Genomic DNA, 23,631 nt, shown 5'->3' on the forward strand with positions numbered 1-23,631 from the left:
CAGTAATATTGATTATTGTTGTTATTACCGTGAATTATGAAGTACACATATTTTGTTATTGCATGAGAAACAAAAAAAAAACGAACAAACAAACAAACAAACATACACGTAACTGTACACGTAAAAAAATACTTCGAAAACAAATCTATTTTCATAATAGACGAAACTGGAATTCATGAATTAAACCGGATATTATTATTATTGTTATTATTATTAACTAACACACAAATTGGTCCATTTTAGAGATTTTAGGTACTAGATTTGAGATTCCAGTAGATTCTTTCTCTTTCTCTTTTTCTTTTTTTTTTGCAACATTTTCTTTCATTTTTCTTTCTTCTTCCACTATAATAAATTATATACAGAGACGATTGTTTCAGACTATTTTTTAAACTACAACACGATCGGAACAAAACCAAATTTGCTGGAGCTACTTAAAAGACATACATACATCTAGGGTGTTTAAAAAAAGTTTCATATATCTAGTCTAATATTGGTTTTATCTTCTTGCAATCTGGCTTACGGCGATGAATTTCATCAAACATCATCGAAAAAATCATAGAAACTTGTACGATGAAGCGAAAAAAAGGCACGTTGTCAATTTCCAGTTAAACAATGATAAATTGTTGTTTAAAATCGCTTGGTTTTTTATTCAATTTGAGGAAACATAGTTTTCTTTCAATTCAGTAAAACTTTTATACATTTTTTTCAATGACGTTTAAATATTTTTATTAAAATTTTCGCGAGAAGTTTCGGGTTTTACGACGCTTTCTCTCTGTCGTGTTATTTTTGGCCGAAATAGAATAATAAAATCTTCCAATTTAAAAGTAGAAACAAAAAATGAAATACTGAATACACAGTCTTTTTAAGCACCCTACGATCTCATCAATTTTTGATTAATAATTCCAGACATTAAAAATTGGTGTTCAGAAACTGACAAAAGACGACCGCGTTATAGTTTGTTATTAAAACGATATATCGAGTATATTATGCGCAATAAAGCTAATTTACGTCTAATATACAAAGTATAAAAAAAAAGAAACATTAGAAAAGTGCCATGCTATGATTTTCTATAAACTATAAAGACGAGTTTTGCGCGGAGATTCTGTGCGGTAAAAACATGCGTTTCGAAAAAAAAAAAAAAAAAAAATTAGTTTTTTTCTATCAAACGTGGATTATGATTTAAATTAGATTCATTTTGATTAAGTATCGCGTACTAGGAATGGAGATTTTAATTAAACACCTAATGTCTAAAAACTAAATGCCTGATGAGATTTGGTGAAAAATTTATATTTTTGATCCGGACAGACAATTCGCACGAGTTTTTAAAGCATTCCAAACTGATGAACGCCCTCTATTTATCAACCATTAATAACCAGTATTAGAGGTGAAAATTATAGACGTGTCGCGGATTCAGAATGTTTTGATTTAATCGGCATCATCGACGGATTCTGAAATTGTTCAGCTTAATAATAAGCCGCAGTTACTCAAGTTGTTCTTAATTATAACATCAGTCACAGCATCAAATACGAATTGAATGTTATTGGTGTCAGTCGCACATGTGAAGTGCGTGTATATTTTTTTACGGTCCTTTCTTTTGTTCAAGTTTTCAAATTTCATTTGAATGTATGATGCGCAATCTTCGTATGTATTCGGCCCTTTATATTCAGGAAAGCATATGGTCAAAGGGCTCCTCGTTATTTTATCCTCAAACAGATCTTTCTTGTTTAAAAACAGAATTATCGACGTATCGACAAACCATTTACTGTTACATATCGAATCGAACAACTTCATTGATTCTATCATCCTGTTCATCTCCTCATCCTCGGCCAAGACTAAATCGTAACCACTCAGTGCAACGCAGAATATTATCGCTGTTACCCCCTCGAAGCAGTGAATCCATTTTTTACGTTCTGATCTTTGTCCACCAACATCAAACATTCTGGAAAGAGAATAAGAAAGTAATTCCCGAGAACTTGGATTGACCATAGATAATTCAATATTGGGCTGTGGCGACATATTCATGGCAGTGCTAGAGACAAAAATTGATATTAATATGATGTTTGAAAGATTGAAGAACTCACTTGAAGTCAATCCCTTTAAACGAAAACTCCGTTTCAACGATTCCTGTCGTTTTGACTCTGGTCCTGAGAACATCCTGTTGTGTCGGTATGTAATGGGGTTGGGCAATGCGATCAAGAGCATTGAGGTAATATGCCGCCGAATCATTGAGCTGATATTCTCTGCTACGTGTGAAACAAAGTTGTACTCCTGCGTCCTGCCATAATCTCTTCATTAATAAAACTAGCTCTCCCGTCAGGTCACCCTCCTCTGCTGCCGATGCTAGAGTGAAAAATTGCCTAGCAATATCCTAGAAGGTGACGAATTTATTAATGCATGAATACCATAAATATTAGCAAAAGTTTATTTTTCATCAGATAAAAGATCCCGGGATGCAGTTTGAACAATTTTGATCATTTTTAACAGTAGAGTAATTCATTTAACGAAAATTGGAGTGGAAAATAATATTAACTTTCAGTCATTAAAACACGTTTACATGTTGCTTTAGAAAAATTTACGCACCACCTTATTTGGGTCTGCAAAATCAATTCTTAGCTGACCCATGGCTCTGATAATTGTCATTAGACTCTGTATAGTATTGCTATAAACAACCGGTTTATACTCTTCGCATTCTTCTTTACTGTACCCGGTTTCATGAATGATTCTCATCTGTTTAACGATCGTCGATTTTCCGGACTCTCCAGCACCTTGGAATAAAAATGAAATGAATTGTTGTAAAAATTACCTTGAAATAGATCAGGGGGAAAAAAAAAATTGTCACATGTTTCTTGTAGCTTAGGAACATTAATTGAAGTTTTGGTCATTGAAAATTTTTTTTTTTTGTTGCAAACATAATTCGTCAGGTATTTCAACATATTAATCATAATTCTTCTCAGCTCATAATTGAAATAATATGTCACCACCAGCTTTCTATGAGATAAGATAATAGTGAAATTTCATAATTGTGAAATCCATGAGTGTTCCCTTCCCTCAGCTGAATCATCTAGTGACGAGAAGCCATGTGTATACAGGCAGACATCAATCAGCTATTTTACTACAATCAACCATGCTGTGTGGATACATGCATTGCAATATCCTGTGTAGCATTAAGGAGGATAGGATGTTTTTTGCTATCTCATCTCATTGCCATGAGAAATAAGATGAAAGAAATTAGGAAAGTTCTAAACTCATTTGTGTAATGATCAGTGGTGAAAAAACCTCAGTTAGGTCAATTTCTAATAATAATAATAATTTTTGATAAATTCAATTTGACAATATAGTGTAAGAGAAGGTAATTTAGAAGAACGACGAGTTATGATAAGAAGAAATGGGGTAAACAAAGATGAAAGAATAATTTTTCGCATCGTTTTGACGGCCGGATTCATCGCGGCCTTAATTATACCATTGAATCATACGTTAATTGGCTGTTTTTACCATTTCAATTAAAAGAACATGGTCGCGTTAGTCCCGTTCTCAGTAAACGAGGAGAGATAAAACGCTATCAAACAAACCGAGAAGAAACAAAAAGTGAATGGTAAGACGTTAGCAATTTGCACGGGATGTGTAAAAATTAAGCGTGCGAAAACAAGCAGTATTTACGCACAGTTCGTCCGTTTTTGTTTCGTTTCTCTTTTGTTTTTTCATGTCCGCGAATCGCGGAACGACGGAAAAAACGATGAACGGGTCTCGGACGCGATAGCGACGAGCCGCGGAACGAACAGAAACTTGCATAAAATTTAGTTCAACACATCGTTATTTTGTGTTTAGATGATAATTTACCAAGAAGTAGGAGTTTGACCTCGCTGGCAGCGCGTTCGCCATCCATTCTGAGATCTTTGTCAATTTTCTTAGACCTCTCGGCAGCCTCCTTGTCGCCGGTAGTGCTTACGGCGCATCCCATTTTTCGATTCTTTGCTATATCACGTTCAATAAATCGTTCAAATAGTCCTCGTTTCGAGTGACTGGAACGCCTGGCAGAAGTACGGTCGGCGTGAAATCGGCCAGGATAAGATCGGCGCCGCAAATCGTATATCGGTCGAATCAAACTCCGGGTGACACTTGTTGCTTCGCCTTGTATTGCGTGTGGGAACCGCCCGCCCCGTGCACCGAGTGCAGCCAACGACAGAAGACGGAGGCCCCAAGTACCGACCGAACTCTTATTACACACGTATATCCGCACATACGACGGCTTGGTCGCAGTCCGGGTTTACCGATTCCCCAATAAACATCTATTACAGCTCACCGTCCGCCCCCTGGCCTCTTTTATTCCACAAATTATTGTTCATTATTTAACACGAATACTACACGGGTCTGCTGCTCGACTTTATGTTTAAAACATTTGACGCGCCCACACCAATGACTTATCACGCAACTATGCGCCGACGCGCTCCATTTTAGACTCGACAAGCATTGAATGTGTAAGGAAGGTTTAGACGGGTTACCAACTCGACATTTTGTACTCAACGATTCTAGCGCTATTTTAACGCGTGGCGGACATTTGTATAATCAGCACCCGTTTTATCGTGCCGAGAGAGTGTTCGAGCCGTAGAGAGAGAAGGACGTACTAAGACCAGATACTCTCTCTCTCTCTACTATGTCTCTATAACTGCGTTAGACAAAGAAGGGAACTAGTGTTACCACTACCCTCTCCATGCCGTTTTCCACTTACACGAAAGGGTATACCCCACTGATATATGTATACCCAGGCTTCCTCCACGTCCATTTGTTTTAAGATCTTTTTTCTTGCCTAAGGTTGCGTTCCGAAATTTATTCCCAGTCTTGTCAACAATCCTTTATCTCTTTTGCACAACCGAGTTCGTGACTAGCTCTGCCTCTGTACTAGAGAGTTTTTAGTGCTATCAATTAGTTTCGCTCCGAAATTGTTCTCAAAAGTTTACCATTCTTTGAAGAACAGTGGCCAGTTGCATTACAATTGTGTATTACCGTTAATTTCGAGTTCTTGTTTATCTATTTAAAAAAGTACAGTTATGCGCGTAGTCGCTTCATGAAAGTGAAGCTAAACGGTGGGTAGCCAATTGGAATGCAACGTTCTTTCATCATCGCGTTAATTAAACATCGAAAAGATACCTCTGTTTAATGAGGAAATTACTCGAGACAAAGAATAAAATTTCTTTATTGAAACATGAAAAAATGTCAATGAATTGAAAGGATTTGATTTACTTTTAAATACATTTAGAAAATTGCATTTCATATTTTTCAAGAAATGTCAGTATTACAGTTCACCCATCAGTCCCACGAGCAATCTATCTAGCGGGCTGAAAAACTTACATTCCTGGTGCAAACTGACACCGTATAAAAGTGCATAAAATTCAAATAGCGGTGTCATTAATCATAAAATGATGAGTTATGTCTTGTATTCAATTACAAATATTAAAAAAAAAACTCGCATTCATACTGAAGTTATTTTAAGTTTCAATATTAAAATAGTCCGTAGAATGTTGTATTCCATATTCATAAACCTGCTTTTTGTGGCGGTTAATACCTACAAATTCTCGTGATTGTATCAATATTTAAAACGCAGTACGGAACTTTAATGACGGCAACCTATTACAATAATTTTGCACTCGTTATATTGACAGGATTAAAATCAGCGTCCCGTGTAAGGACGCTCGTTGTTCTGTCGTCAAAATAGCAATTTACCAAATTGGCAAGCGTCTGTAGGTATATCTTGGGTTACAACAGAGCACGTTGTCATTCATTTATGCATAGTTATTCCGTTCGCTGGACCGGATTTTTCTCAAGACACTTTTTTTTTTAGTCCCAGTTCCAATCGCTCTGTATCCTTGCGTCTCCTTATGTTACATGCCATTGGAAGAAGCGTCCGATTCTATTATGCAATACATTTGTAGTAAACCTGAAATTAAAACTGTTGCATCGGTTGAGTTTTTTTTTATCAAAATGAAACAATCGAAAGGAAAACTCAAGTCTCTGCCCTTCGAATGTGTCAATTATTTTACTTCGAGCAGTTTAGTAAAATATCCAGTATGGAAAGCTGGGTAGAAAACTAGGTCGACAGAGATTGACAATGATGGAAATTCTTGAGCGAGTAACCTTGAATTGAATGGAAATGAACAGTATGAATTTGTTCCGGAGATATACAGTCTCTATACACTAAATAAGGATATCGCGAATCGATTGCGTAATTTATTTTAGTCTGCGTAACGAATTTAAATTTCATTTTAACGACATTGTAATCTGTTTTAAGTCGTTGATAATGTTGAACACAGCTATTTCAAAAAAATTTTCATCTAGATTGCGATTGATTAGCCACGATAGTGATAAATACATATTGTTTCGAATTGATTATTTAATTCAATGGTCATCATTTTCGCCGCAATAAACGAATGTGTAAAAATGGTAAAAAAAACGATGTTTCTTCATTCATTCAATCGTAGCTCTGGCATACATAGACCTAACACGACCCCTCAAGTTCACTTATATCTCAATTCCTCTCAATTGAGGACACCGTTAGATGAACCCATTTAAACTAAATTTAGCCTGTACGTGCAAATTACAGTGAATATATTTTACGCAGGTGCATTAGCGATAAGAAAAATTCACCGCACTTATAATTACGTCTACATGTTTATATATTATGTGTCTGCAGATGGATGAAATAATATTAGATAAATTAAAAATGAAGATAGATTCAGTAAATTCGGCAATCCGTAAAATATTGTACTGATCAATCTACATCAAATAATTAGTTTAATTAATCGAATCCGTATAACTTGTAATCTTCGCTCGAATAACATTCATAAAGTTCGCGTCCGCAGGCGAGATACTAACGTATAATATTTAAAATTACCACGTTATGTTCTAATCTGCAAAACTTTAGATTGCATGTATTTTATTATTGCAACGAGTTTCCGATGCGTCTCGTAAGAGACTGTGTTAACATACCGATGGACTTTGATCACTGCAATACAGCTAAACACGCGTCCAAATTTATAACAGTATAGTTGTAAATAATGTACAAAAAATAACTAAATATATTTTGTTAAAATCCCGAAAAAAAAAACAACATTTTGTCCTCAAAGCGGAGATCATTGGCTCATTACCTCAAAATAAATTAACATATACATGCAGTTTTAGATCCTGCCATGCAAGCAAATCTTCTATCAGACTGGCAAAAAACTTTCTAAAGACCAAAACAGGACTTTGCCTAACCGGTTACGCTAGTAAATACATAATTTTAATTCTTTTCAAGGCTGCCCGACCATGTAATACGTATTTATTTGCCTGAATAAATTGTTCGACGTATTGAAAATGCATAGTTACGCTAGGCCCCACTTTCTGGATGATCGGTGGATGAATATATAATTTTCCCTATTGCCATGAACTCTCCACGGAATTTTTCTCAATGTTTTCTTGGACTTCCTCAAAATCTGCACTGAATTACAAAATTTGTTATCGCATTGTTTTGCCCAATCACGAAAAAAGTATGAAACGTATACAATTGTAGTACCAGCTCTGCAGGGATTGTGAGGAACGTTCACCGGCCGCAATCAAAGCTCGCACCAATCTGCCTTATTTGTAATAATATTAGTTACTGACCTTAAGGTCGGCTAATCAGTTATTCTCTTGTTATGTGCGAGTGTGATAAACCTCTTATAAATCGATTGCCGCACGTTGCCGAAGTGTAGAAAGAGAAAAAACTCCACAGGGAAGTGAAATCAAAGTTGCATTACAAAACGTACATACAACAGGCTCTTTGTCTGATGTGAAATTCGCCTCGATTATATGCCTTCTGTTACGTTTTTGATGGATTTATTCCTCGGTGAGTAAATTGTATGAAAAGAAAGAAAAAAATAAAAATAAATTAAAAAAAAATCACCAGACAGACATTTATCATAGAAAGATAGAAATTCGCAAAGTTAACTGCAGTGTACGGTCTTTTACATACAATCATCTTGATAAGATCGGGCAAGAAAATACCTACTATTTTTTTACTGATCTTTGTATTCATCGCGCTCACATAATCATACCGATGCAATTGTTGCTCTGTCATTTTATTCGAAATTTGAGTACAATATATTATATTCCAAGCATTACATGTTATATAAAAATTAAACGTTACTGCAATACAAAAATTCGTGCGCATATAACAAGTATTGAGTTGCGAATTTTTTGCTGTCAATTTTGATCGAACGCATATCAATGTACAACGATAAGCAAGATAAACCTTGGGTACCAAAAGCCTTAGGTAATCGCCAATCTCCAATCTATACCTTTACTACCATCCGATTGTCACTTCGTACATTGTAATTTTGCAACTTACAACTGAGCGATGATGAGTAATCGAATAATTTATACCATGCACCTTATGCGATTATCAGTCACACGGTAAAAGATACGCAAATAAAATTCGCATTTATAATAATTATTGATAGACTTTTCGTCAAAAACGTATATTAAAAATTTAAACCTAACGAATAGAAGTTTCTTTAATTTTTCACGCGATATCTCTAATATCAGGTATTCGATAATATTTCGCCAAAATTAGCGACCCAACATTGTGTCTGTATTGGAGAATTATAGTTAACTGCAAACAGTTACAGTAATTCTGGAATCCTGTAATATAAAACTGCATTACCTCCTTTGAAACTCTAGGTACGATGTGAAAAGATATTCATGCAAAGTTTATTCCGAAACTCTTCTTGCGATTTCCTTTCGAAGAATGTTACACATGTTTTTACAAGCTGATAAGTTTCAAATGTTCCGAATACATGAACTGTTCAGATAAAATTTTCTCACCAGCTATATTGCAGGTGCACAGGGTAAAGTATATATACCGATGGATGTTCAACGTCAAGCGGTGTTACGACAATGTTAATGCCTGCGGGAAATAACTCGACAGTGGATGATGTACTCTGGATGGATTAGCAGCACCTCCGTGTTACGTACGCAGAGTAAAACGTAGGTATATATTATATCTACAACGTGAGAATAGTATTTCAAGCAGCGAACACGAAGGCGTTATAGTTTATTCATCGAATAATCAACTATCAACGACGTTGGACATAGATAAATATCTCCCCTGCGATATAAGTAAGCTACAACTTAGGTAGGTGTAGTATAACCTACCGGTGTCGAGGTCTACTTGTAGTATTCGACGATCCGGCGGTAAGCAAAGACGCGCGCTTTGCGTTTAACGTCACTGTACCGCTACGCGATTAGATAATCCGATGCAAGGATTTGTCGAAATTAATACAGAACCATAAATAAATAGATAAATACAGATGCCACAGTCGGTGCACAAAAGTATAATAACGACGCGAAGATCAGTTCTAACATGAATTGAAAATTTTTCATACCAACCAACGCTCGAAAGTGAAAAGAACGCAGTGCTCTTCGAAGCTTTTGTGTCTTTGATTGGAGATTAAATCTGAGTGATAAGAAACGTTCGAAATTTAAAACTACGAACGTGAAGCTTCAAAAGTTTGAAATCAGAACGTTACGTATATATTTAGTTTTCAATTTAAATCAATATACCAACGGCACGTCTTTCAGTTGTTTTCGGAAGTTTGAAATTCAAATACATACCTAGACATATCTATATGATCTAAAACGTTGAGGTTTCTCTCGAGATATACAACTGTGATTTTGTTTTCAAGTTGACAGTGTCAAAAGACAATCGTACGAGTTGTGAAAAATCATTTGAAATGCTGCCCAATGTGGACTTGTTGTTTGAGCACGTGCTTATCAATTATCGATGGTTGTTCGCGATTTGTTTCCTTATGCCACTGTCCCTCGGCTTTGATGTATTCAACCACACGCGAAATTGGATAGTATTTAAGCTGAGCAGTGCTCCTAAATTTCATGAGAAAAAAATACGGGATGTACAGACACAGGTAAGATTAAAACGTATAGCTTCATATTAAATTAATATCACGATATAACCTTCTTCCAATCGTCTTAGAATCATACATGTATGATACACTGATACTATTCACTATCGCCAAAAATAATCGCGAGCGTTTGTCAATATTTTGGCCCGAACTTGTTACTCAGGTTTTTTTTGGGATTGTACGAAGTAACAACGATTGTTTGAAGTTGTAAACAAACTGTGATAAGTCTAGGACATGAAAATTTTCAGGTAGGACGCTAAGCATCCCACTGTGACTGAAGGAATTACAAATACATAACGGTGCCTCAGTAGGTTAGAAGGAAATGCGTGCGTAGAGCTGATAAATGTAACGTACATGCGTGGACATTAATTCAGAGACGGCTAGTTTTTCGTCCAAGTCGATTACGTTGGTAACGCAGATTCAGTCTGCAGTGCCACTGTTGGCTGCCCGCTACGGGCTCTGTCTGCGTTACCAACGTAATCGGCTCGGCCGAAAAACTACTCGTCTCTGAATTAATGTCGGCATGTATGCATACACGTACAAAGCACTGCAGTGGCCTCGTTACCACGGCGACAACGATCCGTTTAAATATGAAAAAGCGCGCGAGAGTGGCGCGTCGATTTTAATCAATTTCCCAAAGGCGTCGCCTTTCTCACCCTGAACCACATTTTCATGTTCACTGTTCTAATCATTTTCAACAAAATCGCAAAAAGAGTATGCAATTATTCGCCAATTTTTCCAGACTTTCGGTGACGGTTGAAAAAATTGGCGGGTTGATTACGTGAAAATAACAACAATAATAATAATAAAAAACAAAGTACGTGGACTTTGAACAACATATTGAGCACCGATAATTTCGAACACCTGCATCGTCGTCATTCATTGATTGTATACCATGGAAGAGTACAAATGTTAATTGCAAGTAAAACTTTTAGGTTAAAAAATGGAAAGAGAGTGGAGCAGACCGGCAAATGTGCACGGCACGTCCAGGATGGCAAACAATGAGCTTCAGGCAGCCGCGATACAAATCTTCCATGTTCAAGGTGAACGTCAACTTGGTAGACGTCTTAGAAGTGAACGTCGGAGAGCAGGTAAATTTTTGCTTTCGCCCTCACGCTGTACATCTCCTGTATAAAACCGGTGATGTGCCACCGGGGCGCTGGGGACCCCAATTCAAAAATTATTGCGTAGAGACGGAGATATCGATTCGCATAGCTTGGAAAGATTCTGGGATACTCTTTAAGGTCATGTAGTACGCCCACCTTTACCGACCGAGCAAACTCACCATTTTTTCTTTCTATATTAAATAAACAAACGAACGGCAAAGGTAGAAGGTAAAGGTAGGAGTACTTACATGACCTTAAAGAGAGGATACACCCATTTATTCAAGTAGGTGACGGAAATGTCGTACAGGGTTGACGATTTATTTTCTAGGGTAAGTTTTTACACCCAATGTTTTTTAATGGTTCATATTTCAATATGAAGTAGGATTAAATGTGTGCATGCGTCAGCGCTCACTCGCAAAGTCAGGCTGCAGGACACCTGGCGGCGGCATACTTTGAAGTACGTTTAATTATAACATGCACTATAAGTGCTTTTCGATAGTTGAAAATTGGCGCTAAACTTTGTTATAGTACTAAAAACGCGAGAAAGTGGTCGGACCGCGTAGTTGCGGATCGCGGCGAGTCAGCACATCGCATAAATGGTCGCGATAATGATATCAGTACAAGAGTTTTATGATGGTTAAAAATTTGTTCATTATTTCATTATTATATAAAAATGAAGAAAAAAAATAGTCGGCGTTGAATTTAATGAAAAAATGAAATACATGCAGTCAGCAGTCGCATTTCTACTTTTTTATTAGTAGACTGGTCACTTTATACATGTAATTAAATTAATTAAAATTGTGAAAGGAATTGCTACAAAAGGACAAGTTGAGCCAATACGAGAAATGATGTTAATAGTCAGAAGTCTTCTCATAGAGTCGTCTCGGCTACACAAACTTCTCCTCCTACCTGCCCGTCTTACTTCGTTAACCTGAATCTGGTTTAGCACGGTCGCATTTGAATCTCATGGAACTAAATCCGTTCACAATAAAAAATCTATGTGTTGTCACATATGCAAACAGCACATACCCATAGAAACGAATGGCTCCAGACTTGTGGCTCTTACCTTCGTGAGCATTAAGTCGATCTTCTTGTTGGCAAGATTCTCTCTTCTTCGCATTTCTTACTTTCTGGAACTGGATTGGTTCCGTTTAAAAATCACTTTCTCTAATTTTAACGAATCTTTACGTTTTCGAACCTCTAGAATCCGAAAAACAAGGTTTTGAAAATGTCCGTTTGGCGGTGTGTTCAAAAAAATTTGAAACCTGCAAGATTTTACAAGCAAATGATGGGCACGAAAAATTGTCACGTCCCGTTTAATTTGAACTTTCGGTTCTACCGGAAACAAATCGATTTTCAATATCTTACCGATAAACCTATACTTTTACCTTCTTATTACTTTCTCTAAATTAATGATAATGTTTTTCCCAGTATATATATTTATTTTGAAAAAATGTCATCAACGTTTCGTTTGTCGGATTTTTTTTTTTCATTTTTCTTTCAAAACTTTTTTATGGGACTGCCAAGTCCTATTAGTTTCAGATTTTTTACTAGGCCGTTTTCGAGATCATCGCGGAAGTTTGACGGATAGATAGATTTTTCTAAAGAGAGCTCGAATGTGTTCATTATCACAAACCAAACTCAGTGGCGATGCTATTTACAGTATGTACGAGTCGAGCCGATGGTGACGATGGGTCAGCTGACGGCAACTTTGGGTCCCTTAGGATGGACGATACCTGTCTTACCCGAAATTGATGATTTGACAGTCGGTATGTACTTCGTCAGTAAAGGAATGAAGTCTAGTGTTCGACGACTTCGAATAACCGATATCCAACCAGTAACCCACCTTTCTCCGTGATCCTCAGGTGGCTTGGTTATGGGAACGGGAATCGAGACGAGTTCGCACAAGCACGGTTTGTTTCAGCATATCTGCCGAGCCTTCGAAGTCGTGCTTTCCGACGGTTCGATCGTCAGATGTACGAAGGAAAACGATCCGGATCTCTTCTACTCGATTCCATGGTCCCACGGAACCTTGGGCTTCCTGTTGTCGGTGGACATACAGATAGTACCAGCGTTAAAGTACGTCAAACTTGAGTACGAACCGGTCAACTCTCTGAAAGAGGCGTGCGAAGTGTTCAGGAGGCAAACCTTGAAGAAGGAAGACAACCAGTTCGTCGAGGGTCTGATGTTCTCAAAAGAACGAGGAGTGATTATGACCGGTCAGTTGTAAATGGAGAAGCGTAAGATAAGACAAAAGAATACATCGATAACAGATTCCAATACATTATTGCAACATATCTACAAACCATCTCCGTTCCTTCATCGCTCCTACAGGAAATATGGTTTCCGAAGCGGATGAAGACCTGGTCAACAGAATTGGTCGATGGTATAAGCCTTGGTTCTTCAAGCACGTTGAGAGCAAGTTTGATGGCGGTCCAAGGATGGAATACATTCCACTCAGAGATTACTATCACAGACACACCAGATCGTTGTTCTGGGAGCTCCAGGACATCATACCGTTCGGTAACAATCCGATTTTCAGACTACTCGCCGGTTGGATGATGCCGCCAAAGGTTTCTCTCCTGAAGCTGACCCAAACCGCTGCGACGAAAAAACTCTACGAAGAAAACCACATTATTCAAGACATGCTTGTGCCGATCGAGCACCTGGAAGACAGTATTTTGAAATTTCATCAATCTGTTCAGGTGATCAGAATTGTGTCGATGAAAAATTCTTTACAAATAATAAAATTCAATTAGTATTAGCGGCGGATATTTACATTGATCATAATTAGCTGTTGAACAATTTCAAATTCCTATCAATGTCAAGACTGTCATAATTTGCTCATGTCTCAGCAATTATATGTCAATCAAATCATTCGCAACTATTATTTTTTCTTCCGACTTACGCTGTGATTATTTCCAAGCACAGGTTTACCCGTTATGGTTGTGTCCGTTCAAATTGACGGCCGAACCGGGATTGGTCAATTCGAGAACATCGGACGATAGGATGTACGTGGATATCGGTGTGTACGGAGTGCCGAAGGTAAAGGGATTTAAGCCGGTGGAATCGACAAGGGACATTGAGGAATTTGTCCGGAAAGTAAATGGATACCAGATGCTTTACGCGGATACTTACACGACGAGGATGGAGTTCCGCAAGATGTTCGATCACACACTTTATGACAAAGTTAGGGACAGACTGCAGTGCAAAATTGCCTTTCCCGAGGTTTATGACAAGGTGAAGAAAACTGCTAGGCTATAGCTGACGTTTTGAACCGTCGCTGCAGACACCTGGAATTTATTACATACATGTAATAATACTACATATTATTATTACGTTAGAATATCATTTACTAAATCGCAATGGATATAGATACCATTGCTTTGATATATGGGTAAATGGAACTACTATGCTATTTTATTTATAAATAAATAAATAAATATATAAATAAACAAAGCGACAGAGACATTGAACCTGAATGTTTTTCCTCGAGAATTTTAAGCTCCAAATTTTTTGTTCCACTTCTCTATCCTTACGAAGTAAGCATGTTTATTTTCGACTCAGCTCAACCATCGTCACCATAACAGCTAATAATTCTATCTTCTCCCTGCCACCATTCAGCCAAGTTCACGATCGCACTAATTCGACAACAGTCTTAAGGTGTGTTTGATCTCGGTACAACTAATCCAGAGCACTGGATTTATTCCATACAATGTGTTAGTTTTATCGTAACAAAAAATATGAAGAAAATTTTGGGATATTTTGTGAGTAGTGGCTTGTAATTGTATATTCAATAGTACGAATATTCAAATATTATTAGTCTGAAATCCGATCGTTTCTCGATATTTCTATTTTGCAACGCAGTTACTCGTGTGTGCGATCGTCCCAAAATGTACGACAGAAGTAGCGGAGGAATATTTGACGAGAAAGCAGAGAGAGATAAAAGTGGCAATAGCCAAATCCTATATCAAAGATCCCTTGCCAGGTATATTCTTGATGAAACTTAAAAATAAACCGTCCTTATAATTTGTTTATAAAATAATATTTGAAATTTATTAAAATACTGTACAGTTGACGTTCGATCGTACAAAATTGAATGGAACAATTTATGGGGTAAATCCTTGGATTCTGATAACGCCCTAGCCTTGAATTTCCTCGACGAAACATTCGTCCTGGCGAATGATCGGGTGCTTCGTGTCGAGATGGACGTTTCTCAGAGTGTAATGCTGCGCCAGGTTACCTCAATAAGTCAGCAAAAGCCAGCTAAATTTGTCAGAGTAAGTTTATAATTGTGCATATTCACTATCACGAACGCTGCAAATTTCAAAGTATAAGGTAAAGTGATCAAGTGCTCGTAAGCATTAATTGAACAAATTCCATTAACTCGTCACGATGCACTCAGATTGTGAATTTATCGACCTTCGTCTCTTTCATGCACAGAGTATCGCCTACAAGAAATCATTCTATCTACTGATATGCCAAGTGGACGGTTCATGCAGTCTCCACGTTGGACCGAACGTGAACGATTTGCGTTTTTGCCAAATAATCAAGCACCGCGGACTTCCAATGGACGCGAAATTTTTCACCCAAGTTAACCAACTTTACCTAGTCGTGGCCGATAATAGCGGTCAATTTGCCGTTCCCTCTGTGTAAGAGTCCAAGGTTTCATCAGCTTTAATCACAGAACGATTTTCATTAACGATGAGCTTGTGTTATTTATATTTGTTATTTTTTCCTTTTTTTTTTTCTTTGTCTTAACCAGAATTTATCGATGGACCGGCACTTACATGGACGTCATAGCGGAGGTTTCGACTACAGGAGCAATTGCGGTGACAACAATGAACTACAAGCATTTTACGATTGTAATTTTTGCCCAGAATGTTAAAGGTTGGCCGAGAATAGGCACGGAGGTTTTCAAATTCAAGAATGGAGCGGTTGAAAGAATACAATTTTTAGCCACGGATGGACCAACGTCGATCCATCACTACGAGCACGACACAGAGATGTTTCTATTGGTGATCAATGAACTAAGCGCCAGTAAAGTTTTCTGGTGGGACGGTAAGTCGCTTATGTACGATTGTAATGGATGTGGAAAATAGTCACCAATTAATGCTGTGCGATTAATCGATCAATCGGCAGCTTCGATGAATCGCTTTTTCGATTAATCATTTTTCCGATTAATCGATTAATCAACGGTGATCGATGAATTTTTTGATTTTTCGATTAATCGATTAGTCATATATCGACTTAACGGCAGAATCATTATGAGGCAACTTCGATTAATCGATTAATCGAAGTTACCGATTAATCGGTTAATCGCACAGCACGAATCACAATACGACGATTTTCTACTCTACATGCAGGCAAAGAATTTCTCACTTGGATAGAACTGCCCGAGATAAAATCACCGACTAAGGTGAACGTGGTTTACGCCGACGGCGAAACTTTGCTGCTAGTCGCTCAACAGGTGAGATCGAATAAGAATAAAGCTCTACCTAATTGAGTTTTACGACCAAAATCAAATACTTACGTCATTCGCAAATTTGTTCAAAAATCACATTACAGAACACTTTCTCGCTTTACAAAATAATGAATCTTGCCTACACTAAATTGGATCTGTTGGAAACGAAGGACAGACATCTGATAACAGATTTCAACGCCCGTGTTCAAGGAAAAACGATAATCCTCGTTCTGGTTACAAAATCTCAAGGGAAATTGTGCCGTGTCGAGCCGTACAAACTGGTGATCAAAAAATATCATCGTGGTAAAATTGACCTTCATCTTTCCTATGATAACCGACAGTCGAACGAATTGTTCGACCTTGATTTAAAAATTTTCAAACATTAAATTTCCAATATCGACAGACATAACCGACAAAGTCGACGGTACGTTGGAGTACTTAAAGCAGCTTAAGGATTTACTTAAAAAACGTATGCCGGCCGTCGAGTTAGCCTACAATTCGTGGCCATCTCTTCTGCCTTTTTCGGAAAGCATCGTTGTCTCTTCCCCGTTGGATTTCAACGAGTTGATAATGGATTCTGGAAGCATCGTGAATCTTCTCCTCGAAGCACCGGCGAATATTCTTACGCCTACAGAACTTGCGATTGGCTTGGCTGAGATGGAACTTGTGGCAGATTTTTTGCTGAAAAGTTCGACCGAATTTATTTACAGTAATACGATTGCAGAGATCGAGGGAACGATTGTTGTTGAAGGAGATGCATACCTGGATGAAATGCACTTGGATTCATTGACAGTGAGCATTTTGAACGATCAAAAGGTCGAATTGGATGACGTATTTTCTTACACGAGGGATCAAAATTTTTCCGCACCCTTAAGAGGCAGCAGCATCACTATTGAGAACTTGGAAATCGCCTCGATATGCGGCATTCCGTTTGCAAGTGAGTTTGTGTAAGATTTCGAGAAAATTTTTGCAAGTCAAACCAATAATAAAACGTCTATTTTTCATCTCTTGCGTAGATTGGCTTACGACTAATAATCCTGATCAAACAGCGATCGACTTTTTTTCGGACAGCGTCAAGATTCTGAAAGACAAAATTATCGTTCAGTCTGATCTAATTCTGGACAATATCGGTGTTTCGCGACTTAACAATTTGGACCTGGAATCATTTGTTGACGATTTATTTATCATAGGTTTAAACCAGGAGATAAAAGGTCAGTATTCGGATTTGAATGTAAAAATATGAAATCCCATTTCGGCTGGTTTTTAGTGCTCTGCGATTAATCGATTAAGCAGCATCGATTAGTCGTTTTTCCAATTAATCGATTAAACAACGATTTCGAATAATCGACGGTTTCGATTCGATTTCGAATTATTATGAGGCAACTTTAATTATTCAATTAATCGTAAAAGCTGTTAATCGAAACCGTCGATTAATTGTTTAATTGGAAAAACGATCATTCGATTAATCACACAGCACCAGTTTTCACGAAGAATTTCTCCTGCACTGCGATATGTCGTCCTGTTTTTTACAGGTAGCATTTTCTACAAACGAGGATTGGACGTTTACAGTTTAACAATGAACGCGACATATGGGATAAACGCAAATCGGTTACTCACAAAGTCGACTGACCAAATATTGGATGGAGAATTTTACATGAAAAACTTACAAGTCGACGATCTTGTTGTGGAAAGAATTAACAACGTTGACGTGAACGAGGCTGCTAGAATATCGAAAGAAAATGTGATTTCGGGTATTTATCAAAGCATTTCTTTCAATTATATTTATAAATTTCTGCCTTGCCCATGGATTATAATCTTAGTCTGTTTGACATTTTTAAGGACACGTTACTTTCCGCAACCTTCGAGTAACCGAAGAACTCTTCGTCGCTGATGGTGTGTCGGTAAATTTCGACGTTCGACCGATTCAGATGTACGAAGATGTCGAGATAAACGGTGACTTGTCGATAAGGGATCTAAAGCTGAATCCTAGTTGTTCGCTTTACTTGAAAGGAGAGAAAGTGGACTTGGATTATTTGTTTAAAAATTACTGGACAAAGTCGACCGATCAAATGATACCCAACGACGTTAAATTGACTGGAGGAATAACGATAGACGATTTACGATCCGATTATTTGAACGGTTACAAAGAAGACGATTTTTTGTACACAACCGCAACGGAAATACCGAAAAAATTCGGCCCTTTACACTTCAAAAAATTTGAAATTGACGGCGCAATTGTTGTCGAAGGTGGAGAAGAATTGCCCATAGATTCGGTTCTGGTAACTGACGATGTGTTATTCGTGAATCAGAAAATTTATATAAAAAATCTTACGGTGGCTAATTTAAACGCCGAAAGTTACAACAAAATTCCAATCGATTTTATAATGAGCGGAAATATCGGCGCGAAGATAACTGGTAAAATAAAATACAAAAATCTAGTAGTGAGGAATGGAATCAGTGTGAACGAATTATGGGCTGATTTTTTCAACGGTATAAACTTGAGAAATTTCTTCAACGAAGTAATGTACGTCGACAAGAGCTATGAAATGGATTATTTAGAAATCGACCAGCTCGAGACGGAGAATTTCGCGGTGGTAGAAATGAACAATTTGAAGATGAGCGATTTTGAAAAAATGTTAAAATACAAAGACGTCACCTCGATAAAGAACATAACCGTCGACGGGGATTTAATAGTTACTGGAAATCTGAAAGTAGACTTTGTAAACGGCATGACCTGCGAAAATTTCATCACAAAATTATCGACCGATTACGTAGAGCTGAAAGGGCAGTCGATATTCGAAAATTTCGTCGTATTCGGAGATCTAAACGCCAACTTGTTGGACAATATCAAAGTGGAAGACCTCGTTGCCAACGCGCTGTCAAAAACTAAGTGTCAGACAATTAGCGGGAAATTTAAATTCGAGAAAATTGAGGCCAGTTATTTAAAAGCTCATACGATAAACGGCGTCAATGTTACCAACTTGGCGCTAGTTACTGACCCCTTGATAATCGAGGGGGATATTACATTCTCAAATTTATTGGTAAAGGGGGACATAATCACCGGTTATTTGAACAACTTGGATGTTCGCGAGGTATGTAATTGAACGGATCAGATTAATCCGAGTTTGACTAATTCAGTACAATTAAGCAACCTCAATAACTGCTGACATAATTTTTACAGATTTACGAAAATGCTCTGCTAATTCCATATAATCGAATCGCACAGCTTACAGTGGACGGAAGTATATCGTGGGAGAAATCATTGCCGAAATTGGAGTCCATGTCGTATCTCTTTGACAAAGCTGTGACGAAAAATACGAATCAAATCATAACGGGGGAAGTTATATTTGCAGAAAACGTTCGCGCCTTTCGTTTAACAAGTTCAAGAATTATTGGAGGAATAGATATTGCGTCGATAGTTTTAGACGCGGTTATTCCCGATGGAAAGCCGATAGCAATAAAGGGGGAAAAATACTTTGCCAAAGGTTTGACGGTAGGGGAATTGAAGGTTTCCGGTAACATCGGTATCCGCAAAGTAAACGACTGGGATATACTGGCGTTAAACTCTTCAATAGTAAGGAAATTCGATACCGAAACGGTGACTGGTCATACGATATTTCGCAATGAGGTAAAGATCGAGCATTTGGACGTAACCGGAAAGGTTCACGGTCTGCCGACTCACGGTATTGCAACCATCAATTACACGCTTCCGAGCAACACGAAATTTCTACATCTCCAAGTGCAAAGTGAACTGCGTGTGGGAAAAATCGACGGTGTGGACATCGATACGTTCATCAAAAACCGAGTCACGCTCGACGGAAACCATGACGTTTATTGCGACGTTATTTTCCGTGACGCGGTCTTCGTTACCCGTAAGTTGGTACTCGATTGGACCAAAAATCGTTACTTATTGACCAATTTATTACGAAATAGTCGTGCATTTAGTATTTATTAAATTATTCGTGCGCTGCGAATATCCCTTCAAAGATACAACAATAGAAAATAGTGGAATTACAAACGAAAGCTTAGACATCGATGGTTTATTTCAAAACTTTTCACTCTACGATGGCTCATTTTATTCAAAAGATCATGTTCTACAAATTCACTATTTTCCCCCTATCATTTTCGAGTATTTCGTAGTTAAGCTGACAAGAAGTATAAATTTTTCTCCAACCTTACAACCACCTCAAACTTCTCATTTGCTGATTTAGCCACTAACTGGCCTTCTTCGTACAGAAAACGCGAATTTACCGTCCATAAATGGCATCCGAATCTCCGACGTCGTGCTCAGCGACAGTTCAGAGACTCAGTTAATATCGGGGGAAAAGGTATTCGTCAAAGATCTGAGTGTCCACGGTAGAGTAAACGTCGGTCTAATAAATGAAATCCCCGTGACGCACGAGTACGAAAACGGTATTTTCAACAACGTGGATACCCTGATCGATGGAAACATCGTGAGTACAAAAATCCCATTTTTATACCTTTTGCAACAACTCTTTTTCATACTGTATGTTTTCGTGGAAGCATATCAGAAGACCCCTAACTACAGGCAATTCGGAGTACAAGTCCAATCTAGGCAATTTCGCTATTCATTTGTTCACGGCTGACGCGAAACTCGGAGCTGCTCAGAGTGGAATTCTACCCTGAATTGCCTATAATTAGGGGTCTTCTGATGCGCATCCACGAAAATGCATCATGTATACCTCAAACTTGTTCACGTAATTTTATATATTTCCCTCCGGCAGATCTTTGCAGCAGACTTTGAGACTCATTCAGACATTTCCGTATCCAATCTAGTGAACGGTATCAAATTGACCGATCTGTCAGGGGAAATAACGAGCGAAGTAAATACCATGATAAAAAACCTCGAAACCGGTCAATCATACATAGACAAAATAATCGACAGATCGATAAACGCTACCGCATCAATGCCGGATATTTTCTTCTACTTGGACGTGGATCAAGAACTCGTTATCCGGGCCCCAAACATCCGTAAAATTCAAACCGTCAGCGTAGAATCGATGACCAAATTGAACCTTTACGGCGTCGAACAAGGCCGGCACTGCGGTTTGCCGGATTCTTGTCTGTGCCCTGCTCAATATGTGGCTGAACTCCTCGATTACGAGTGTAAAATTTGGAAGATTGATGGCGCGAGAACTGTCTATAATTTCCACGAATTAGAGTCCCGTTTCGGAATGATAATCGTCAGCAACGTCACATCAAGCGGTCCCCATTGCACACACGAAAATCACGCCGCCGAAATCACTACGGTTTCGTGGATGACTTCCGAGAAGATGCCAACCGGTCAGATCAAGGGACACGTCGAGGCAGAACGCTTGGAAATTGGCGGTTATCTCAGCGATGCCAAGACCTTTATGATCGGGGGTAAAATTTCTTTAATGTACTGTTCGCGTCTGATTGTAGTAAGTTTGAATTGCAGCGGGAGTTTTCTGTGAAACTCACCACTCAGTGCCAGTAAATAGGCAACCCTTGATACACTTCGAACACGTAACGTGATAGAAAATGTAACTTCAGTTGCCTACATGCTGGTGTTGAGCAACAAGTTTCACAGAAAACTCTCGGATTCGTTCTTAATTCTGCTGTAATTTCGCAGAAAAATTCTACGTCGTCCTTGCCATTTACTACGACGCATTCGTCAAATCCCACGAAGTAAATTCATTGGTTTACGAGATAAACTTGTCTAGTGGTGAAATTACTTTGGTGCAAAAAATTCGAACGAGTGGTGCAATCGCTTTGGATATTTTTGCCACCAAGAGGCACGGAATACATCTTCTTATAGCCTGTGCACAACGCCCAGCCGAATCTCAGATCCATCGTTTTAAAATACGCAAATCTAAGGTGAGCAATGCTTTTTATTCTAACTGTTTATAAAATCGAACTATACGCATACGACGAAGAGGTTTACTTCATTTCAGTTTGAACTGTTGAGGAGCTTTCGGACCGGAGGAAGCCAGAATGTCAAGAGTTTGATACTGGAAAACGAATATTTCGTATTACTCGATGATCCTCTGGCCAATTCTGTACACATTTTTTATTACAATAGAATATTTGATAACTACTATTTTTATCAAAGTCTATTTCATCAATCGCTGGTGAAAACTATCGAAGTATTTTATTCTGGAGGTAAAAAATTCTCAGATCACACATACTTATTTTGCCAAATTTTTGAAAACTTTCTACGCATGCCTTCGATTTCTTTATTAAACACTGCCATTTATTCGTACCTTAGCTTCTGGGACTAGTGATGCCTTCGTAATCGTTACCACTGAAGAAGGACGATTTTTTGTCTACGAATACATGTACTACGGGGTAAGAATAAATCAGAGAAATTTTTTCATACATACTCGTAATTTAGTAGTTTGCAGATACAACATCAGTTATTCAATTGCGAGTTTTGCGTTGTTATGTACAGGGATTTCAATTGCGCATACAACAATGGTTCGACGGTGTTCAAACAATGACACAGTTCAACTATTCTCAACGTCGATATATTTTTGTCGGTGCCACGACAAATAGCACGGTCTATAAAATCGTGCAACAAGGGCCAGTCAATAATTTATACAATTAAATTTCGAATTTTCTTCAATCACTTGTGCATGTTTAATATTTGAATATTTTTGGAATTAGGAAAAAAGAAAAAAAATGTTGAAAAACAAAAAAAAAAAGATTGTAAATCTTACCAATAACGTTGTTGAAATTAATTTATACTAATTTATTCTTACATGATCATCATACTTAATCTATTGTTATACGTATATACTATTATATTATACACCATGTTATATGACTTGTTAAGTGTTATTATACATTATATCGTTATTACTGAAATATAAATTCTGCATTGTTGCCTAAAACAAATGTTCAATGTCGCGTTCAATCCAATTTCTAAATCATTTTAACTTCGTTATTTGAAGAAATATCCACCATTTTTTCCACGGATATCGTGAAATGATGAAACTGCTTTAGCGAATTAAGAAGCTCCGACTTTTTGCGTGAGTCGTGCCGTCGTTGGTGCCGTTTTAACAAATGACACTTTGGTTTTGGCGCCGGAGAATGGAGTGGAAATTACGATAGCGCCTCTGGCGGTGGAGAATAGTAACATCTCGAAATC

General features: G+C 37.8%; 4 protein-coding genes across 6 annotated transcripts; 3 read left to right on the plus strand and 1 right to left on the minus strand.

Annotated features, from left to right (window-relative positions):
• Positions 1-232: 232 nt before the first annotated feature.
• On the minus strand, positions 233-8,929 carry LOC124305872 (guanine nucleotide-binding protein G(i) subunit alpha). Of its 2 annotated transcripts, none has more exons than XM_046765813.1 (4): positions 8,836-8,929; positions 2,581-2,765; positions 2,082-2,368; positions 233-1,939 (listed from the first exon to the last, which is right to left on the minus strand). In XM_046765813.1, exons 2-4 carry the CDS (start codon positions 2,725-2,727, stop codon positions 1,459-1,461), a joined length of 915 nt encoding a protein of 304 aa, XP_046621769.1. In that variant the 5' UTR covers positions 2,728-2,765; positions 8,836-8,929; the 3' UTR covers positions 233-1,458. The 2 variants fall into 2 exon arrangements, with proteins under 2 accessions (XP_046621769.1, XP_046621768.1); XM_046765812.1 differs by lacking the exon at positions 8,836-8,929 and adding an exon at positions 3,838-4,454.
• Positions 8,882-14,494, plus strand: LOC124305870 (delta(24)-sterol reductase-like). 2 transcript variants are annotated; one of them, XM_046765809.1, is made up of 6 exons: positions 8,882-8,997; positions 10,865-11,020; positions 12,699-12,804; positions 12,901-13,254; positions 13,370-13,740; positions 13,967-14,494. In XM_046765809.1, the coding sequence occupies exons 2-6, from the start codon at positions 10,901-10,903 to the stop codon at positions 14,297-14,299; spliced, it is 1,284 nt and encodes a 427-aa protein (XP_046621765.1). In that variant the 5' UTR covers positions 8,882-8,997; positions 10,865-10,900; the 3' UTR covers positions 14,300-14,494. The 2 variants fall into 2 exon arrangements, with proteins under 2 accessions (XP_046621765.1, XP_046621764.1); XM_046765808.1 differs by lacking the exon at positions 8,882-8,997 and adding an exon at positions 9,179-9,932.
• A 177-nt stretch (positions 14,495-14,671) lies between these two features.
• LOC124305626 (uncharacterized) lies at positions 14,672-18,840 on the plus strand. Its single transcript, XM_046765207.1, has 12 exons — positions 14,672-14,802; positions 14,903-15,023; positions 15,110-15,315; positions 15,479-15,687; positions 15,801-16,096; positions 16,402-16,505; positions 16,604-16,802; positions 16,903-17,436; positions 17,516-17,710; positions 18,032-18,250; positions 18,339-18,746; positions 18,809-18,840. The coding sequence occupies exons 1-12, from the start codon at positions 14,779-14,781 to the stop codon at positions 18,838-18,840; spliced, it is 2,547 nt and encodes an 848-aa protein (XP_046621163.1). The 5' UTR covers positions 14,672-14,778.
• Positions 18,591-23,312, plus strand: LOC124306495 (uncharacterized). Its single transcript, XM_046767283.1, has 8 exons — positions 18,591-19,591; positions 19,681-20,371; positions 20,736-20,953; positions 21,245-21,884; positions 22,114-22,358; positions 22,436-22,643; positions 22,750-22,829; positions 22,933-23,312. The coding sequence occupies exons 1-8, from the start codon at positions 18,884-18,886 to the stop codon at positions 23,086-23,088; spliced, it is 2,946 nt and encodes a 981-aa protein (XP_046623239.1). The 5' UTR covers positions 18,591-18,883; the 3' UTR covers positions 23,089-23,312.
• Positions 23,313-23,631: the final 319 nt, after the last annotated feature.

Source organism: Neodiprion virginianus, chromosome 5 (assembly GCF_021901495.1).
Source record: "Neodiprion virginianus isolate iyNeoVirg1 chromosome 5, iyNeoVirg1.1, whole genome shotgun sequence".
In the NCBI taxonomy this organism is placed as follows: domain Eukaryota; kingdom Metazoa; phylum Arthropoda; class Insecta; order Hymenoptera; family Diprionidae; genus Neodiprion; species Neodiprion virginianus.